This window comes from Pollicipes pollicipes, unplaced genomic scaffold (genome assembly GCF_011947565.3).
Source record: "Pollicipes pollicipes isolate AB1234 unplaced genomic scaffold, Ppol_2.1 Scaffold_2555;HRSCAF=2994_pilon_pilon_pilon, whole genome shotgun sequence".
Taxonomy (NCBI): Eukaryota; Metazoa; Arthropoda; class Thecostraca; order Pollicipedomorpha; family Pollicipedidae; genus Pollicipes; species Pollicipes pollicipes.
In genome coordinates this window covers 5123588-5144786 of record NW_023596136.1, presented here as the reverse complement: position 1 = coordinate 5144786, position 21199 = coordinate 5123588, and the positions used below count along the sequence as shown (strand labels likewise).

Here is a 21199-nt window from a genome sequence, read left to right as displayed (position 1 = left end):
CTTGAACCCTCAGATCATAGCTCTGCTTGAGACCTCAGATCATAGCTCCGCTTGAAGCCTCAGATCATAGCTCCGTTTGAGGCCTTAGATCATAGCCCTGTTTGAGGTCAGCTTGATCAACACAGTGCTAGGAGCATCTCAGAAGCTATCGCCTTGAGATGAAAGCGTCTGCCTTCACGTGATGTCATTATGGCACTGTTATGAGCTCCTCGCTCTAGTCTAGACACTTTAAGTTCATGAACAAATCGGAATGCAGACAATGGATCAGTTTGGGACTAGGTGGGCGTAAGGGGATTTTCCCAACTCATTATAACTGATAAGCGACCGTCTTCCCCGCGTTAATTGCTCCTCCGCCGCAGACGCCGAATCCGACTGCTCTTGGACTTTTTATCGTGAACGTCAGGCAACTTGTTGTCCGAGCCTACGACTGTATTATTGCTGGTGGAGGTTATCTGGTCCTTTCCGCGTCCTACTGAAGCCTGTATTTTGGATTACAATCTCAAGCCATGAAGGCCTCGTACAACAACTGCTATGGAACGCTCTGAACGGGTCCTCACGGCTATACTTGGTTCCCAGGCATGTACTTCTCCAGAACAGATTAATGACAACCGGAACACTTAGTCTTGACCGCAATTTTTTCCCACTGAACAGCATTGCATTAGGTATGTCACAGCAGTAGGACAAGAGAGTCTGTATGAAATGTGAGCCTAAGCCGTACCTCACCGGGTGGCACATGTCTGCACTGGAGTCGGCTTTGAGGAAACCCCGTGACGTGAACAAGGCCAGGAGTTGAAACAGGAACGGGCAGGAGTTAAAGCAAGTGCGGCCAGGATTTAAAGCTTGAACGGGCAGGAGTTAAAGCAAGTGCGGCCAGGATTTAAAGCTTGAACGGGCAGGAGTTAAAGCAGGAACGGCCAGGAGTTGAAGCAGGTGCGGCCAGGAGTTGAAGCTTGAACCGGCAGGAGTTAAAGCAGGAACGGGCAGGAGTAAAAGCAAGAACGGGCAAGAGCTGAAGCAGGAACGGGCAGGAGTCGAAGCGTGAACGGGCGGTTCGCATGGAAAATGTGTCATGAATACTGTTGCTCGTTGTGGTCATCAACACATTTCGTAACTAAAAAGATCTAGTATGAAGACTATTCGACCACCAACTTGAAACAAATGCATAACGACCCTCAAGGACGCTTCAGTCGTCGCACGTTCCTCAGACGGTCCAGGGTCAGCGGCAGTTTTGAGATCATTTGTGTGTGATTTAATAGTCCTACTATATATTTGTATCCTATAGACAAATAATACACGACTTAAAAACAGACCGATTGTTCCCGCATTTGAGCTATGCAAGTTTTGTCTCTGTATTGATATCCAACATTTATGTCTAGCGGTCTGAAAAAGTGGCTTTAGAACCCGTTCAGCTACTTTTTTAATTGGACAAAGCCACTTCCATACGATCCAGTGATACAGAACTGACATGCTACATACATGCCATCTAATTAAATCGACCCTTGCTTGAAGGCTGGGAGACGGCAGTAACAATTCAACTTTTGAGCGCAATCAGACTTTGTACGACCATCAGTACCCCGCAAGGGGGGCAGGTGGCCTCACGTGCCTATGTATGAGCGCAGCAGTACCCCGCCAGTGTGTCTGTTGGCTCACGTGAGCAGCAGTACCCCGCCAGTGGGCCTGTGTGCGCACTTCAGCAGCGGCACCCTCCCCCCCCCCCCCCCTCCCACCGCGTGCCTGTGGCTCACATGAACGGCAGTACCCCGCCAGCGTGTCTGTGGTATCACTTGCCATTGTGTTCATTGCTCTTCACTACAGACCACGATCTGCTGTGCAAAATCGTGTGTGGTTGTACGTTTGTTGTGACGAACCTCCATTTAAGGGGTCCAGGGTATTTCTCTCAGCGCAGGACCGACCGCCTGGCGAGGAGCGATTGATCTTTAACGAATAACTTCGCGGTCATTATGTTTTGAAATGCTCCTTATAGCTGGCATTCATTAACACCAAATTGGTTTGCCCGCGGTTAAGCATACAAGCTGTTCTATAGACCGTGTGTCTTCTTCTGTACATATTGAGGTTCAGCTTGGCTAATAACTATAAACCCACACCAGCAGACATAGTGGCAAAGCTGCTGTCGTCCTTCAGTTAACGTGCCGCTTTCCTGGCAGTCATCACGTGACTGCCGCGGGCAAAGTGGCTCTCCGCCCCTTACCCGCGTGCCGCTCTAGGTGCCTTCCGCAGCATGACAGAGGGCTGCAGCCTTGCAGCCGCCGCTCGCGCCGTCAGGTCGCTTGTTACCATGGCGACTCAGCCCGAGTGCCGCGCGCGGGGCCATGTGGAGCCGCGGCTTGCCTCAAGAGTGATTTGTGGATCGTCCATTACATGTGCTTGCTGGAGCACTTGCAGACCCAGCCGCACCATGCCACCGAAGCAACGGCTGTGGCTGCCAGCTCTGGGTGCTTGTGATCACGACCACGGAACAAGACTCCTGGAAGCGTCCAATCCTACTACGTGTGGTGACGTTGGACATCTGTTGTCTAGTGATGCTGGACCTCCATTTGTTCTTTACATGAAGTGTTGTTTCCCTAATGGCACACAAAGCTCTGTACAACACACCTGGCCTGAGAACTCGGAGGCGAAGGCGAACTCACCGCACCGCACGAATTGCCGTGACCGTGTCATTAGAACCGGAAGGTGACGCTAGCATTAGATGACAGTGATACCAAATGCGCCGCCTTGCTTAATTTGGCTGACCGTAAGGCACCTCCTGCAAAGACCATGTGCCCGCTATATTTCCTGCAAGATTCGTGATCGATTTGTGTGATCGGGTTGCCGAGCGGAAGCGAATATCGTGACTCGCTCAATAGGCATATTAGACATGGGGTGGGTGAAAACTCGCGAGTCATGTGTAAGATGATGATTTGGGTTGCGACACCTGGCTGCACAACACGTTAATGGCGTATTGACACAGAGGCAAACACGATAACAAACAGAACAAACAATGTTTAGGGAAGTGTTTCGGCAGGCAATCGATATTATCGTTCCCATTAATTGTAAACCAGTACAGGTTTTAAGGAGTGGCCCCACCTTCACTAACCTGCAAGTGTTTTCTTTATTTTAAGCAACATGACTTGATGTGTGAATTCAGACGCATACAGAGCGAGGCAATCACACGTGGTGCTATGCACTAAATTACTGAAAATCATGTGAAGAACTTAAAAAGCTGTTCGGTCGCTTCTTACAGGCCGGTTTGCCGCGTTCTCGTGGATCTGGGGTCGTATCCCGTATGGCTGTACCAGTTCAAATGAGATTGCGTAATATGTAGCAATACAATGAGAAATGGCGCAGCCTCAGGTAAGAGCATGCATGCGATATTCATTGAAATCCAACAATTCTTCTCTGAGGTGGCGAACCCAAATAAAAATAATGAACATCATTACTTTAAATGAACTAGCACAATACGTATAGCACGCATAAGACATCGGTAAATACCCACCCATGCCCTGAGAAAGCACATTCGTGTAGACTAAGGCAGATGTGTGTCAGGTTAGTGGAGGAATGAGGCCGTCCCAAGAGGCAGGTCCTCTACAATATGTAGAGCAGACATGTGTCAAGTCAGTGAAGGGAGGAAGCCGTCCCAAGAGGCCGTTCATGCACTAGATATAGGGCAGACGTGTGTCAGGTCGGTTGGCGAGAGGAGGCCGTCCCCGGAGGCCGGTCCTGCACTATTGACGAGCCGAGCGCGTCGCGTCGGCCCCTGTAACGGTGCCCGCCGCGCTCCAGCCCCGCGACGACGCGCCGAATCAGATCAGGCCAGCACCGAATGCAAATCGGGCCGGAGCGCGCTGCACGGGCCGGCTCCACCGCGGCCCGCGGCGGCCCCTGGGCAGGCTGGCGGGCCGGCGAGGCCGCCGGGCCGTAAAACACGTCCCCTCCGTCGCTGTGAGGTGACGATTTTTGGCAGTGGGCCAGTGTGGTGGGCTTTCCGCTCCCGGGCCAGTACGTGGTGCATCAAGAACGATCGGCGTCGTAGTAATATGCATCGGGGTGGCCGCAGGTGTCAGGCGCCGCGGTCACGTACCGGAGTTAGCATGACCTCTCTCGTGACGTGGCAGACTGCAAGGTCACTTGGCTGAGGTGCCCGGCTCTACCCCACGAGTCACGCACCCCACAGAGGGTGGCAATGACGAGCGGGTCACTAGTAGCGGATGCCGATCTTCTGGTCCCTGTTTTGTACGCTCTCGCTCTTCTATCACTACCGGTAGGGGCCAACATTCCGGCGCAACAGGATACACTGAGACTCACCGCTCCGGTTTGGGGATAAACACAGATAAATGTTCGACGGTGGTTTGTACAGAAGGCATGAGGTGCTAATCTTTTTGATGTACTTCCCGTTAACTGCTCGTGCAGAGTGGTATGAGCGAGACTGTCAAGTCGCCAGCCCGTTACAGCGGTACTTTGCCCCAGCCGTGTGAGGCCAGTCTTCCTATTGGAGAAGACCAACGCTGTGCTAGCTACTGCTGGTGGTGTACCTGTGTGTGACCCCGTGGCCCTGTCACAGGATGCTCCGCTGGGTACTACTGGTGACGTGCGCAGCCGCGCTGTTGACCGGCGCCGCCGGCGACACTGCGCTGGAGGAGCCGGTGCAAGGCCGCTTCCTGTTCGGTCCCAACTACAGCGCCGGCAAGTTCAACACCACAGTCGCCTTCACGATCCCGCTGTTCGCGTTCAGCGTGCCTTCGCTGGCCGAGATCTCGCTGGGCACGCTGGACACGGCGGCGCTCGTGTCGCTCGCCTTCCTGGCCGTGCTCACCATCGTGGTGCTGTTCGTCATTCCGCTGCTGGGCTACGTGCAGGGCCGCACTGGCCGCAATGACCTGGACGAGGACGCCTACACGGCCGACTATCTCACCGACCTGGTGTACAGCGCGCTCAACGAGATCCGCTCGGTTGCCGACGACACGTGCACCCAGAAGACGGCCTGCGAGGTCTGGCGCAACCCGTACAAGTTCGGCTATCTGGCCACGCCCATCCAGATTCTGTACCCGTGAGTACCGCCCGCCGTGTGTACGGCCCTGATTCTGTACCCGTGAGTACCGCCCGCCGTGTGCACGGCCCTGATTCTGTACCCGTGAGTACCGCCCGCCGTGTGTACGGCCCTGATTCTGTACCCGTGAGTACCGCCCGCCGTGTGCACGGCCCTGATTCTGTACCCGTGAGTACCGCCCGCCGTGTGCACGGCCCTGCGCAGCGCGAGGCCAGCCACCAGCAGTTCATGTTACAGTGCACATGCTATGGTTTACAATGGCGGGATTCTTCACGTGGACATCTTGCCGAAGAGACCGTGGCCGTTAAATGGTCCCGAGTACGGACAGCGCACGCTTCAGAGGATGTGCACCGCGTGTCTGGCCGGTCATACTCATAAGAACCGGACTGGCGGCTTCGGGGGACGGGCCGAATCATGCGTGCGATATGTGGAACACGCGTTGCGTGAGAAATGCCGGCGAAGAGAATTTGAGCAAGATAGGCATTAATCCACGACTTGGGCAAACCGAGAACTTAAGGCGCACGAAACTGCCTTGCTATCAAAGCGGCGTCCGTGGTCAGCGTAGCACACATTAAAGGGAGTGTTTCACACTGATAGGGGGTTTCGAAATGAAGCAGCCATCTTGAAGATCATTCTGTGTAGTTCACAGCCCTGCCCTTCTTAAGACTTAAACCCCTCTATTTGCTGAGCTATACGCCCGGGAATGAGGGGATTTTTGCGCAGACTATTTCAAAGTCACCCAACCACCCATAACAACAAAATAGTGGCGTTCAAATCATGTCATTGCATTGGCAATGAGGCGATCAACGCCAAGATGAAGAAAAAAAATTAGTAGTGTCGAGTCATTCATATTTGGCCTTCGTGAGGACGAGTGTCATATATAACGACCGTCAATTGACTCTCAGTCACGGTTGTGAAAGATACGATGACGAAATCAAACAATGATGCTTTTTTAAAATTTGATCCGAATCTTTTCAATGCATGGATTTCTAGGATCAGAGCTAACGCTAAGCAGTGCTTGTTGTGTTAGCCCTGACCCCAACCATCCGATCGCTCAACTTCAAGTAACGGGAGAATTTAGTGGCGAAAGTTTAATATAGACAATATATAGACTAATATGGACGTTGTATATAGGCTACGAACTATATATATATATATATATATATATATATATATATATATATATATATATAGCTTATACTGGAGATACCAATACGAGAAAGTGTGCGCCGTGCGATGGTCGGCGTGGCTGAACTGGTATAGCAGAACGGGACGCCGTCTGCCGCTCATTGGCTGCCATGTGCCGGTGGTGGCGCCCAGCGTCACACAACAGTGGTGCGAACAGCTAGACTCTGGCGCACACCGGTCAGACCGATGTCGTCAGCTGGCGGCTCCACCGGTGCGGTGACTTCGCCCGAGACGCCTGTTTCACGGCGCGGTGACCTCGTTCGAGACACCCGCGACTGTTTGGCAAGGATTGAGGTTGCTGAGCACAGGCGACGTGCCGGCCAGTTCCGTAGTAAACTGCTGCCTGGTATGCACCAGGTACTTTCGACGCTGCTATAGCGCATGTAGCCAAGCTACATGTTTGGTGCTAGACAGCGGAAGCGACTAGTTTCTTGGCAAGTACCCTGTATGCGCTTTTCAGGAGGCGCTGAAGGGCTGGATAACACATTGCAGAGCTGGCTGTTTTTCCGATCATGTCAAACAAGACGGAAGACGGATAGACGTGACCTACTGAGTACCGTTCTATGCCGATTATACTCGGCATACACCCACCTGCAAAAACTAGCTGTAGTCCATGGTGGGATCTCACTCGAATGTGTAGGCATGGTGAAGCTGTAATGGATCAGCTCCCAGCCCCTTGTATTGACGTGACTAAGCGTTAATGCTTAGTGAGCTCATTGCGGTGGGTGATGTGACGTCTTCTTTGAAATGAATTCTGGAGAATGGGCCAGAACCCTTTGAAATGGACCGAAAAGTGTTATGGCATATTACCAGATGGGTGGCTCACTTTTCCGTTTTTTTCCTCCTTGAAGGGCGGTAGTATGCCGACTGTCAGGATAAAACAGTCGCCGCGATGTTGTAAGGAGTCCATACTTTTTGCCTGCAATATTTATCTATCATTGTGATGCTAAATAACGAAAAAGTCATAAACTATGCCAAAAATAAAATCCGTGGCACCGCTCTAGGGCTCCAAGTAGTGGTAGGAAGAAGCGATGTAAAAAGAGGCGCATGCCCTGCGTTGCATATGCGGCGTGACGGTGTTGTGCTCTGTCGTCAAAATCGGGGGAGCGCACGCGGCTCGGATGTTTGAGTCATGCCGATTCATTTGTTGATTGGTAGGTTCCACAGAGGCCGGTGCGGCGTACCGCCTCGGGAGACACGTGCCTGTAAGCCGAGGTCGTTAATCATCATGCTTCGAGGTGGTGGGCTCAATTTCCATCGATACATACCTGTGATGTGCTAACAGCAGGAAAACTGCGGTCGCTGATATTGTATCGCGGTCATGTCATGTTTGCGTTACATGAATATTACAGCGTTCTTGTACCTTGCATGCGCATAGTTCATCTTCACAACCACACATGAAGAAGACAGTTCTAATAGCGTTATTCCTCGTACAATAACCAGGAAAATCGTGAGATAGATGTATTGATGTTTCCGCTGCATGCTGATATTGGAACAAATATCAGAAGTCTGTGATATGAGCAGTACTTATAATTGTTTCGATTAAAGCATGTAGCCAAAATATCAATGCATCTATCTCTCCATCCTCCTGGCTACTTCACGAGGAGTAAGGTCATAAATCTTGCCTTATTTATATGCATAATGTTCCTCGCAAATGCACTGGACAGCTTCCATAACCCCACACTTCAAAGACCCTCAGAATGTGGACGGGCTTAGAGTTATTGCTTTATTTTGCTGCCTGAATTGCTTAAGAATTGTCGAACATTGGAAGCCACACAAGCCACCGCCTAACTTCCAGAACGGGATAGGCTTAATGCATATCTAACATGGACTCATTGTACCGCCCTCACTCGCCGGCAGTTGAAAACGTGATCTAAGCCAGGGTCTGTAAAGCAAATATTTGAATGCCACAAATGGCAGCATAATATTTGTTTTTTTATGGCTATGTAATGCTCATGTGTATATTTCAATTTTATCTAACACACGCACACGCACACACACACACACACACACACGCACACACACACACACACACACACACACACACACACACACATATATATATATATATATATATATATATATATATATATATATATATATGTACATATATATATATGCATATATATATATGTATATATATATATATATATATATATACCATATTGAAAGTCATTTATGTACTGCAGCGTTTCGCCTGGTTGTGGCTGATGCGGAATTGACGGCGCCCTCGCACGTAACGACTGGCACCGGCCGACCCGGGAGGCCTGCTGATGCGTGACCCCAGCTGGCCGACCTGGGAGGCCTGCTGATGCATGACCCCAGCTGGCCGACCCGGGAGGCCTGCTGATGCATGACCCCAGCTGGCCGACCTGGGAGGCCTGCTGATGCATGACCCCAGCTGGCCGACCTGGGAGGCCTGCTGATGCATGACCCCAGCTGGCCGACCTGGGAGGCCTGCTGATGCGTGACCCCAGCTGGCCGACCTGGGAGGCCTGCTGATGCATGACCCCAGCTGGCCGACCTGGGAGGCCTGCTGATGCATGACCCCAGCTGGCCGACCTGGGAGGCCTGCTGATGCATGACCCCAGCTGGCCAACCCGGGAGGCCTGCTGATGCATGACCCCAGCTGGCCGACCTGGGAGGCCTGCTGATGCATGACCCCAGCTGGCCGACCTGGGAGGCCTGCTGATGCGTGACCCCAGCTGGCCGACCTGGGAGGCCTGCTGATGCATGACCCCAGCTGGCCGACCTGGGAGGCCTGCTGACGCGTGACCCCAGCTGGCCGACCCGGACGGCCTGCTGGTGCGTGACCCCAGCTGGCCGACCTGGGAGGCCTGCTGATACATGACCCCAGCTGGCCGGCCTTTCCATCAATCGCCCCACGTGACGGGGAAAGATTCTGAAAATAGCAATGCCGAAACGGGACGTCTCAGCCAGTTAAGTGCGTTTTTTGCCAGTTTGGTTGTGACTGATTGTTGTGCCTTTGGGCTAGTCCTTGAGTCGTTAGCAGCGAGCTGGTGCGCTATTTTGCACGACGGCTGCTGGGAAGATGGTATAATTTGCATCGTTTGGCGTTTTGACGTGCCCGCTGAGGAATACTTTGAAGTGGCGTGGGTTTAGTTGTTTTGATCATCAGCGGCAGCGTCACGGTCATGGGTCTTCATGAACGTGACCTAGCCCACCCACCAGTATGTTCTCTGTGGGTTTAAGTACGCGGCTTACCTCGGAACGCACCACCAGGGGATCCGGCGCGGCCCGTCCCCGCCCGTCCGCAACGTGTCCCGTTGTCCAGCATGCCCCGTTCCTCACCCATCGGATTTCATCATCCGTGAGGTACACTCGGTGCACGCCTCTCCCTGGAATCTGTCGCCCAGGGACCAAGCCGTAAGGTACACTCGGTGGCAGGCCTCTTCCTGGAATCTGTCGCCCAAGGACCAAGCCGAGCCCACGATGCCAAAGTTCAGCGTCACACACCTGCCTCCGCCATGTGTTCGGGCTGTGAGCTGATCTCTCCGGTTCGTGAGAACCAGAGAACAGAGCGGTTGCCGCGCAAGCTGGGGCAGAATTTCCATTGAAGCATGGACTACGGTCCAAATGTGGATTCAGTTTAAAGTGATGTGCATCTCAAAGACTACACCATATCAGTCTGGCGTAAATTGGTTCTACTGCCAATCCGTCTGTCAAACGGTGCCTAGTTAAATATCTCTGACGCTCCCATGAATAATGCAATTATCCAACGAAATGGGCGCTACACAACTGCGCTGCCCAAGCTCCGACGCTCCTTTCATCAGCAGCCTCCGAAATTAGCAGAGCCTTAAACGGTTTGGCTGTCCGAATGCGACAGGGCATACACACAGCTGATGGGTTCTTTATGCAAATATTTGGTCGTTTGGAGAATTATCATCAATCGTTCGCCTGCCCTTATAAGGCTCAGCTTCCGCGGGACGCACATCCTTACGCAGCGCGCGCCCGCTGCCCTCTGGTGCTCGTGGGAGCAGAGAGATAGCTCCGCGCTGCTCTGCATGGCACGGGCGGGTTAGCTCGCCGCTGTTTCAGCAGATGGGAATTCGTTTGCGAGCTTCGAAAGGACCGCAGCGCGTACTTTTTCTAGCTCAGGATGTTCCACGGGAGATGTGATCGCATGGTCAGAGATTGGTTGTCATGCCATTCCCAGACTCTCTCAACTGCGGAAGCACGTGACTGTCAAGTTCACATTCCGGGACCTCCCGAGAGCTTTTGCTGTTAGAACTCCGCAAAACCTGATTTAGATTTCCTCTGAAGTCATGAAGAAGACAGTCGCGAACTTGATCACATAATGATCACACAGAATGCAGATCACCGAATTATTTGTCAAATCGCGCCTGGCCCAGTACCCTAAAAACAACGATGCGTATACATCAGTTTATTGTATGATTTATACATCATGCATAAACCTATACGTTTGAATGTGTTTCTACCTGAGTAGAACTCTTCCTCTCATCAGGAACGGTGAGTGAAGTTGAGTCAGTAACTCATAATTATGCTATACATAAATACAACTTATGCTACGTATGTTCAGCAAGCACCAGAAAGGTTAGCAATGATAATGTTACCAAAGTCAATATTTAGAGCACTACTTGACGAGGCAAGAATTCATTTCTGCCGCTTTGCGTAACGCACGTAAAATTACCAACGTCCCGTATGTTCATTTAAACAGCGCTGGTCTTGTGATATTCGTTGTTGGGACTCATTATTCCCCATATTTGTTATACCAAACATCTGTCTTATGTTCCAGTTATGAACACACCAAGCGATATCCAACACTAACCATGGCATACGCATTCATCACGGAGATCGAAGTCAGGTGACACTATTCGTGTCAGCTTTGAATCTTGGCGAGGGTGTCATATCGCAGGTGTTTGGCTTTCACCACCAGCTCACGAATGGTTGTTAACATTGTCCCGTTCAAGTAGTAAATTGTATGAAGAAAAGGATGCCCTCTATAACTCATCACACTTGCTGAGCTCCATCTGACACGTGTAGTATCAACCCCTCTCCGATGATAAAACGTCAGTCGTTTTTATTGCATTGCTCGAGATTGGGACTCCAGCCGTAGCGAGCGCTGAAGCTGGAGCGTCAGGCAGATCCGAAGTCTCAACCTTGCAGCGAGGTGCAGCAAAAGGTCAACCTAGTGAGAGAAATGTCTGAAAATGTTATCTACGACCTCGCCTTCTGGGGCAACTGCTTCACACGATAGTTGTATTGCTGATGGAAGGTCTCTGAAGATATGTCATGCATGTGAAAAATAAATTTTTAAGCACACGCGCGCGCACAAACACACACACACAATATAAATATATATATATATATATATATATATATATATATATATATTACACACAAATACATTACAATTGCTGTTTTCTTCTTAACCATTGCATCTTAGGATGAGGCCTAATTTCAGTGACGGTATCCTGGGATATGCCCGGGATAGGCGTCCCTCGCGGTCTCCTCCCCCTTCCCCGGCATGCACACTTCCGAGTCGTCTCGCGCTCCGCTGGGAGAGCTCAACAACGTCCCGACGGTCGGACGCCAGTACGAGGACGGCGCCCCTCGATACACGGCGGCGGCCTGAAAGCATCGGTGCTAGCCATCACTATCACCCAGCCGCCTGGGTGATAGTGATGGCTAGCACCGATGCAGCTGGGTGATAGTGATGGCTAGCCTACGCTCTACTTGGTGATGCAAGCCAACGTATCATGCCCACACCCTGTCTGTGCGGCTGACTAAGCTCTGCCATGTGTTTGTGCGGTTGACTGAGCTTTGCCCTGTGTTTGTGCGGTTGACTAAGCTCTGTCCCGTGTTTGTGCGGTTGACTGAACTCTGCTGCGTGCTTGTGCGGCTGACTGAGCTTTGCCCTGTGATTATGCGGCTGACTGAGCTCTACCTTGTCCGCCAGGCCTGATGGCTACCCAGGGCCGCGCCAAAAGGCCGCCCTCTTCGGCGTCACCAACAAGGACAAGGAGTGCAAGGACGAGTATGAGTGCGACTTCTCCATCATGGACATCATGCTGTACATCTCCAAGTTCATCAGCATCGAGTCGCCGTACTGACGCTGACACGACGGCGGCCGGCGCCCGGCGGAGGGAAGAGGGCCCGGTCGCGCCTCGGTCCCGCACCGACTCACGGGGCGCCGAGCCCCTGCGGCAGCGCGGCGGCCGAGCGCCGCGTGCCGAGCTGTGCTCCGGCATCATGGGCATAATCGCCGAAGTGGAGCGGTGGGCAATGGGCATCTGATCTGTCGACGTCACAGTTCAAGTGCGCGTCGCTGGATTGCGATGACCACGGATTCAGGCACCGGGTGTCCCCTTACTTAGTTGCTCAGCATCGCACTAACGTTGTGTGCGCGTGTGTTTGTTAAGGACTGGCAGTGGCGCCGAGACCGTGGTGGCGCGTGAGATTGTGGAGATGTGGTGCGCTGGACACGTTGGCCGGGCTCGTGTAATGATCCGTGTGTGTCGGGCGCATACGGCTCCGCCTGTCTGTGTGGCGCGGCGCCGTGCTCGTGGCGGGCCGGAGCGGCTCGTGACGGACTCTCATGACTGGCGTCCCGTCCGCGTAGGCCCCACCCGGATGGGCCCGTCCCCATAGGGCCCATCCTGGTGGGCCCGTCCGCATAGGGCCCATCCGCACAGGCCCCGCCCGCAGGGTGCAGTGCAGACGGCGGTGCGATAAGTGGCGACTAGGCGCGTCAGGAACTTATAATCTTTTAAAATTCTTACTTTGTAGAAAATTTGAGCTTCGTAGTCGGACCCCGTTCTATTTTCTACCTGGATGGCTGAACACTGAAATCCAGCAGAAAACGTCTTTCATCCCCTGGCCCGACTGACTTAACCCAAGACAACTGAAGGCTTTGGTCGTATTTTTCACTTTTCCGTAACGCTTTAGAGCACTCGCCGCATTTAGGACATTTTCACTTGGGAAGTCAGGCATCCCAGTTGATATCAGCTGGCTCTTTTTAAAATCCTGTGGTGCAGCCAACCTGGAGCACTGGAAGCATGGCTGACACGTGCCTTGCACTGCCACCCTTATTCATCAGCATTTGGTCTTTAAGGAGTGATACAGTAGAATAATCACGTTTGTTGTGGTTCTTTTACTGACATCCCTGCGAATAAGCATTGGGAGCGTATAATAGTGCTTTACTTGGCACACGCAAGCCTCAAAGCATCTGCGTTTCAAAATGTCGCTCTTCGCCACATAAAAGCGCCACATAGTGCCGCTTTTCTGCCACATAGCCGCGTTTGCCTAGATGACTCCTGAACCGGGTTAGGTTTATTCAGCGCAGTACATTAGCATATTTCGTACGTCAGAATCCGTCTCCCCGCAGCTTAACATATTCCCTTCGCAATTGGCATGAGCCGCCGCCATTGTCCCCAGGCATCGTATTCAGTTGTTCGTGCAAAGTGCAATGCAATTGGTATTAACGGCAGTGGCATTGTTTTACGCAGGAGTGCGGCGTTTGTATTGTGTACAAACACAAACTCGTGCCTGAATCCGTGCTTTGTGACGCCAATGCCGATCGGGTCTGGCTGTGCTCCGATTGGTTGGCGGGGCCTGCGCCGGTGCGTCCAGCCACCGAGCAGCTGCCGCCGCCTGGCAGCGACCGATGGCGGCTGGACGGTGCCCGTGGCGGCGACCGATGGCGGCTGGACGGCGTCCGTGGCAGTACGCGCGTGCCCTGCCGTCGGGCGGTCCCTCCGAGCCGTCCTCGCGCTATGGGCTCAAACGCAAGCCAAGCTACGATCAGCTGAGGTCACGACGGCCAGTCGTTGTTACGTGTCGGCGGCATTACTGATGTAATCTAGCTTTGACTTGCCCTGTTAGTGGGCCTGCGTTTGTTACTTGTTACGTCTGGCAGGAAGCCCACTGCGAATGCATGAGCGGGCGCTATTTATTATACTGTTTTGGAAGTACTTGTGGTGTTGTGCGCATGCGACGTGTATGCAGTGTACAATTTCTACGCATAAAATCGCATGATCGAAACCATAAATATACGAGATGGAGTCTAATTTCCTGACAAGCTTTCCAATCTCGCAGAAGCCTGGCCAAAAACAACAAATTTGCTTTGCTTGTATTGCTAAATATACCTCAGAAACAGTAACCAACACCAACATTCGCTGTAAAAACGCCTCTTACATTTCACACACACGCGCACACAACGTGGCACTGGGCCACTGACCGGTGACGCTCCCAACTCGCACGTCACTCACTAAAATAGTCTATAAATGAGCTGACCAACGCAGGCGGCGTCACTGCCGCGCTCGAAACTGACGCAGCTCCATCCTTTTAGTGACGGCCCAGCACACACCCACAGACCGCAGCCGCTGCGGGCGCGAGCGTCCGGGAGCGGCAGCACGACCCGGCCCGGCCCACACCGGAGACGGCGCTGCGTGGCGCACGAGTGCGGCCCCTGCCGGCGCGCCGCCCGGGTGGCGCTCCGGGCCGAGTGACCTCCAGACAGCGAGCAGTGCAGGACAACCAGCGGCCAGCCCTCACAGGGCAGCGGGGTCAGCACCAACGGCACCAGGCGCCCAACACCACCGCAGACGACCAACGCACTCCCAAAAATAGACTATTCCAAAAATACTATTCCGTGGTAGATCACAACAAGTGAGTAGTAAAATAATCTCGCTCCGGCTCGAACTCAGCAGCACAGGAGCGTGGAAGGCGGCCTCAAGGAATGCACCCTGCTGTCCCATCACAACAAACGCTGGGAAGCGTGCCACAACCATTCAGAACAGCCCGACATTCGCACACTACACGAGAGCAGCGTTCGTCCCAGCCCCTGAGCGGACCCTCAGCCTTACGGCGCACCCGGAGTGCCGTACACTGGCATGGGAACGGTACCGATTCCAAGACTGCGGCAGTGACACTGAGCTATGTCGACCAATGTCGTCCCTGTGGCCGGCGGCACAGATCAGACCGCCGCACATTGGCACGAGAACGCGGCGACGCCCGACCCTCAAGCGCTGGAAATGCCGTCTCGGCCGAGTTTCCTGATGCGAGGGCTTGGCTCTAGGGCAACTGGCCCTGAGTTTGAGTCCCAGGGACGGAGCGAGGGAGGGAGAGAGAAATGGGGAGGGAATTTGGTCAGGGCAGATTCAATGATGACAAACCTGGCGCCAGGCGGCCATGTTATGATATTGCAAAGTGTGAAAGACCCATCCATGGTCATGTCTGGCGAAGCTGCCGGAGGACGAACTGGCAGTTTGACTGAAGTAGCTCTTCCCGAGTGGTATGCGCACGGTACCACCAACAAGCTCTGCTCAGCATGCACCCTAAATCCAATGCCACTCACGCACAGCATTCGGGAAGTGTCTTTTACGGAAATGCCCACTCGGCGTCCGCCCAGGCCCATGGGAGGAGCCCGGAACTGTCGTCTGCCGCCGGCCGTCCGCCCAGGAGCCGACGCCATCCGCACGGAGCCCCTCTGACTATGCGTTGGTACTCACAAAGCTGGCCGCGCTCACCGCACACACAGCAGCAGCAGCTATTATCATGACAGTCACGGCGACGCTCGCGCCCTCCATAAACCCGCACAATGGACCCCCGTTCGCTCCCACGGTCTGCAATACTGACACACGCTGGCGGCGGCGGCTGGAGCCACGGCGTGCCGCGCAGTACCCTGGCACCAGCACAGCCCGCCGCCAGCACCCCACACGTCACCAGGCGCCGACCGAGCCCATGACGTCCGCCCGGCCGGCCGCCGTGACGTCACTGCTCCGGTATCAGCTGACGGCCGGCAGTAGCGCGCCGCCGGCGGCGTCGGCCGCCGCCAGCGTGGCGTTGACGGCCGCCGCGAGAGTCGCGTTCACGGCAGCCGCGAGAGTCGTGTTCACCGCAGCCGCGAGCGTGTCGTTCGCTGCTAAGAGCGTGCCGTTCGCTGCTAAGAGCGTGTCGTTCGGCGGCGACGTCGCGACGGAAGCCGTGATCGGGCCTGACAGCGGCAGGTGACTCGCCGCAGTCGCGTTGGCTGCCGGCGCGGCAGACCAAGATACCTGCACGCCCGGGGTCAGGCCCTCCAGCGGAGGCGCCGGAACCTCAGCCTCTTGCGACATCCGAAAGATGGCATCCGACGTCGCGATGACGGCACCCAGCATGCCGATGCATATCAGGAAGATGTCGAAATACTTCTCTCGGGGCGATATCGACCTAAAACGTGGAACAAAACGTGTACGCAGGTTGACTCTCAATTTCTTGCGAGCTGAACTTATCTTGGAAGCGCTGCATGCCACCTTTATTTCGCGCTCTAGACTGTTTACACGCGATGCAATCTGCCCACTCCAACAGACAACGACACGAAAGCTCGCTTCGTCTCATGGAAAATACAGCAGAAGCAATAAATTCGAGATTCAGCAACTAAAAATCGCTGATTTCACACCAGAGCGTCTCCGCGCGGTTTACGGCTGATGTGACGTGAACGAATGGTCGTGACCGCCGCACCAACCTGCGGCGCAGCTTGAGGTGGAAGAGGCCCGGCAGTATGAAGGCCAGCAGGGTGCAGCACGTGCCGCCGATGATGGCCATCAGGTTGGCGAAGTTGGGGATCAGCACCACCACCAGGCCGGAGGTCAGCACCAGCAGTAGGCGCAGCGCGTTCTGCGGGTCTGCAGACGGCCCTTCAGCGTACTGAGAGTCGCACTGAGCGTCCCGCGTTAGATGGCCCGAAGCACCGTCCACGACTGTACACGGCACGGACCTGACAGCATTATACAACACAATGACCACCAGATTGGGACCGAACAGAACTTGGAGCGAACGCAACTGACACGTGTCCATCGGAGTCAATCACAGCAGTGCGCGGATCACAGAGCGGGCGCCCCCGTACCGCCGGCGATTCCGGATCCAGCCCTCGACCCGGCGGGCGCAGGCGCCGGCCGGCGTCTGAGGTCACAGCGGCGGACCACAGAGCGGCAGCCCTGACGCCGCAAGTCCGGATCCGGCCGGACCCGCCCCTCAAGCGCCGCGGCGCCGCTCCGGCGTCCTGAGGTCACTGACCCCTCGGAAGGTGGTGTTGTAGCTGGCCGGCAGCCGCTTCTCGATGATCGTCACCACGGGGAACACCATAAGCGGGTAGGTGAAGAAGAGGGAGAAGCAGAGGCAGCACTTGACCACCATGGCGAAGTCGATGACGCCGTCGCTATCCGGCAGGTTCAGGGTGATGATCTCGCGCGTCTCTGCAGCCGCCCGGCATCGCAAGGAGAGACGAAGACGCCGTCAGAATGGAGACCGCACACACGGGCAGGGGGGAGGGGCAAGCACACACGGTCAGAGATGTGACACGCACACACGGCCAAAGGGGGAGATACGCGCACACTGCCAAAGGGTGGGGGGGGGGGGGGCATGCACACACGGTCAGAAAAGATGTGACACGCACACGTGGTCAAAGGGGGTGACGTACACCCTGCCAGAGGGGGAGGGGGTATGTATACACGGTCAGAGGAGATGTGACACGCACACACGGCCAAAGGGGGAGACATGCACACACGGTCGGAGATGTGACACGCACACGCGGTCAAAGGGGGACACACGCACACACGGTCGGAGGGGAGACTTGTACCGCATCCAAGGCGGCACGCTCTGAAATGCCGCTCTCTCCAGCGAGGCGGAGTCGGGCATCACCATCAGTCACATCAACAGAGACATCTAAACATAGCGACCGTCAGGCAAGGGTTAGTCAGCGGCAACGCTATACGTTGGCCGCTCCAAGGAAGAGAAATGCATGTGACATGTTCGTCAAAGCCAGAAATATCAATAGATTCGGAAAATGACGTGCTTGGCGTAAAACAGACAAACACAGCCATGCTTGGTGGTTATACTGCTTTCAGAACGAAATTATTCGCCATCTGGGTCAGACACGTGTATTTGAAAGCGGTTTCAAAAAGTGACACGTACACCTCTTTAACAAGGAGGCGAGGCGAATGGCTCAGCGTAAATGGGGAGGGGGAGGGAGAAGGTGTCGAAAAGGAGCGCAAGGTCGGGCAGGACACCGAACGGTTCGGAGGGGTCCGTGGCAGGTGATGGGTCTGGCGCGTCCCGTGACAGGCCGCGACGGACCTGTCACGTTACGTCACGTTACGCCACGTCACGTCACGTCACGTCACGCGTGACAGGTGTGACGGAACGCCACCTGGCAGCGGGGACGACCGGCGAAACGGCGCCCCGCCCGGCGGCGGAAGAGCAACCACCGGCGAGCTGGGCCGCGGCGGGGCCGAGGAAAGAGGACAGGGTCCGCCTGTGGACAGGACTGCGAAGGTCACACGACAGCCATCGGGGTCAGGCCGCAGAAGCGGGTCGGTAGGTCACATAACAGCACTGCCTTCCAAGGATATGAAAGAGTAGGCCGATATCCTCCGGCTTCAAGCGGCCAGCAGCTGTTCCACATCACATGCAGTGCCAACAGATTGACCGATATCACTGTATGCAGCGAACGAATATTACAAGCCCACTGTAACGGTAAACATGCAGGCAGCACAGCCTTATATAAGGCGCATCACCTATGGCTAGTGCACAGCCTCGTAAATAGTTTCGGAGGTTGTCGGGCACCGCTCCCTTACTGAATATTTTGAGCGGCGTCCTGCGTGATTGCCCCAACTCACATCACGCTGTGCATACACGATAAGTTCCCGTGCGGTGGACCGTGTTGGAGGCGTTGTCATGCGACCAGGGCGCGATGGCACTCACCGGGGCCGAACGAGATGTAGCCGGAGCAGCCGAACACCACGTACAGGCCCGTCACGAACGCCATCGTGCGGCCGAAGATCATCTTGAACTTGGGTCGCACGTGCTCAGCCAGCGAGTTCTCCAGCGAGAGGATCATGCCGGCACCCTGCCGACACGGACCGGGTCAGCACCTCTCCGGGCGTCACGTACGGTTAGGACAGCATCCACCTGACACTTCGCTGAGGCATTAAGGCGGGCTGTGGTTCACCCTCTTCATAAGGTCGTACAAGGCCCCTGGACTGGTGTGTATCACATGGAAGGATGAGACGCCGCTGCGCCACATTCGCTGCGAGCAGAGCTGCGTTCCGGGCCTTCAGAACAACGCTCACCGTATCACAGCATTCAGAGCATCACCACCGCCACATCACCACCGCCGCAGCCGGTGAGCGGCGGTCTGGCCAGGGCAGCATCACCACCGTCCCACGCGCAGTCGGTGGGCGGCGGTCTGGCCAGGGCAGCATCACCACCGCCCCATGTGCAGTCGGTGGGCGGCGGTCTGTCTGATGTCTCGGCGTATTTGGAGTATCGATCTCCTATCAGACGGGCCGCCAACGCCACCGAGCAGCAATTACCTACCCCCCCCCCCCCCCCCCCCCCCCCCCCCTCCGACGGCCGGCAGATTGTCCGGGCAATAACGATTACAAGCAAGGACACGGCTTACAGCGGCAAGATAGACGCACGGAGCCGGCCCGCCGTGGCCCAACTGCCGACCCTGTGTGGCGAAGCGGCAGCACTGTCAGAGTCAGAGTCGGGCCGAGATCAGACCCATGCCAGTCTGGGACTACGCATGGAGTAACCATCGCGACCTACAGCGGACGGGACCCGGTGACCTAACGCCTACCTCGACAGTTACGTCGTACTGTTGACCTCCACAGTTGCTGCAGTCGCCATCCCAGCAACCTCTCTGGAGCGCAATGTTGCGTACGGCTGCAGCTCCGGGGACCGCCTTCACTGGCCATACTCTGGCCACTTCTCAGTAGAGTCATCACATCATTTCCATTTATGAATAAAAAGCTGGGATAAGCCGACGCACACATTCCAAACCATAGTGTCCGAAGGTCATCCGGCCTTCTCGCCAGCGGCGAAACTTACTAACCCACACCGATGCCCCAACCAGACAGCGCCCGACCACCTGTGGACTGAGTCAGCGGCCGGCGGCGTTAAAAGCTGGGATAAGCCGACACATACATTCTAAACCATAGCGTCCGAAGGTTACCCGGCCTTCTCGCCAGCGGCGAAACTTACTAGCCCACGCCGATGCCCCGACCAGACAACGTCCGACCACCTGTGGACTGAGTCAGCGGCCGGCGGCGTTAAAAGCTGTGGGCGTGGTCACAGCCGGCCGCTGGGAGGCAGGCGCGGCGAGGTGCGGTCCGCCTGTTACGCCGGGGTCGACACAGCTGGCCGGGCGGGCCCGCCTCCAGCGAGGACCGACCCACGGCCGCTGGGAGGCAGGCGCGGCGAGGTGCCGTCCGCCTGTTACGCCGGGGTCGGCACAGCTGGCCGGGCGCTGTCGTCGGCGCAGCTCTAACCAAATCCGTCCCTCGGAACATCACGCAAGGTTTCGTCTGTTTGTCTGTCGAGTCCATCTCGTGCACGCCACGGGCATACGTGCACGCCACGGACATTTGTCAAGACATGCACGCGTCGCGGCACGTTTTGACAAGCCGCCGACGCACACGCGCGAGAGCCGGCCCCGGCGCTGGAGACCAAGACCCGAGGCGAGGCAGGCTCCGTTCGTGACCTGCGAGGCCCACGCCCCAGCACCGGGTCAGTGGTCAATCATCTCTGTCACTGCTGGGAGGAGCAACAGGCCCCAGACCACGGGAAGTCTGTTGGTCCAGTCATGGCCTCCGTCCAGTGGAGCAGCATGCGATCATGCGGGCGGCAAGGATGGCGATATCTTTTCCATTCTGCTGCCCCCGACGCACAATTCACTGTGCTGCGTCTGCCCTCTGTCCGGGATCGGCCCGTCCGCACCGAGCCAGCGGGAGACGGGCCGGAATGTCAGGGTTCGGGACCAATGGGCAATAAGCGGATTGACAGCCCGCGAATGTGTGTGAACAGCCCGCCGGAGGCCAAAAAGCCTGATAGCATCCATTACTAGCCACGTTAATCGTCAAGCAACTGGATGAACTTTGGAGCGCTGGCTCCGTCATATCGCGGCATTGCGAAACTTGACGTCTAACACGTTGCGCAGAT

The 21199-nt window shown here is 55.4% G+C and overlaps 2 protein-coding genes across 2 annotated transcripts in view; one reads left to right on the top strand and one right to left on the bottom strand.

The window, feature by feature from the left end:
* Nucleotides 1–12329, top strand: part of LOC119102872 (uncharacterized) — a 15189-nt gene extending 2860 nt beyond the window's left edge. Inside the window, exons 2-3 of the mRNA XM_037226325.1 lie at nt 4559–5044; nt 12174–12329. Of these exons, the coding sequence (XP_037082220.1) occupies nt 4560–5044; nt 12174–12327 (639 nt within the window). The 5' untranslated portion in view covers nt 4559 and the 3' untranslated portion in view covers nt 12328–12329. The remainder of the gene's footprint in view (nt 1–4558; nt 5045–12173) is intronic.
* A 3497-nt stretch (nt 12330–15826) lies between these two features.
* Nucleotides 15827–19305, bottom strand: LOC119102861 (amino acid transporter AVT3B-like). The gene is made up of 4 exons (XM_037226316.1): nt 18959–19305; nt 17273–17451; nt 16722–16873; nt 15827–16426 (listed from the first exon to the last, which is right to left on the bottom strand). The coding sequence occupies exons 1-4, from the start codon at nt 19092–19094 to the stop codon at nt 16003–16005; spliced, it is 891 nt and encodes a 296-aa protein (XP_037082211.1). The 5' UTR covers nt 19095–19305; the 3' UTR covers nt 15827–16002.
* Between the last annotated feature and the right edge of the window lie 1894 nt (nt 19306–21199).

What these genes read in the sequence shown, in the direction of transcription:
- LOC119102861 (XM_037226316.1), bottom strand. Translation starts at nt 19,094, where the DNA reads ATGATCCTCTCGCTGGAGAACTCGCTGGCTGAGCACGTGCGACCCAAG. An exon ending in ACAACACCACCTTCCGAGGG is followed by an intron (nt 16,874 to 17,272) that starts GTCAGTGACCTC and finishes GCAGACCCGCAG; the next exon opens with AACGCGCTGCGCCTACTGCT. An exon ending in CACCTCAAGCTGCGCCGCAG is followed by an intron (nt 16,427 to 16,721) that starts GTTGGTGCGGCG and finishes TCCACGTTTTAG; the next exon opens with GTCGATATCGCCCCGAGAGA.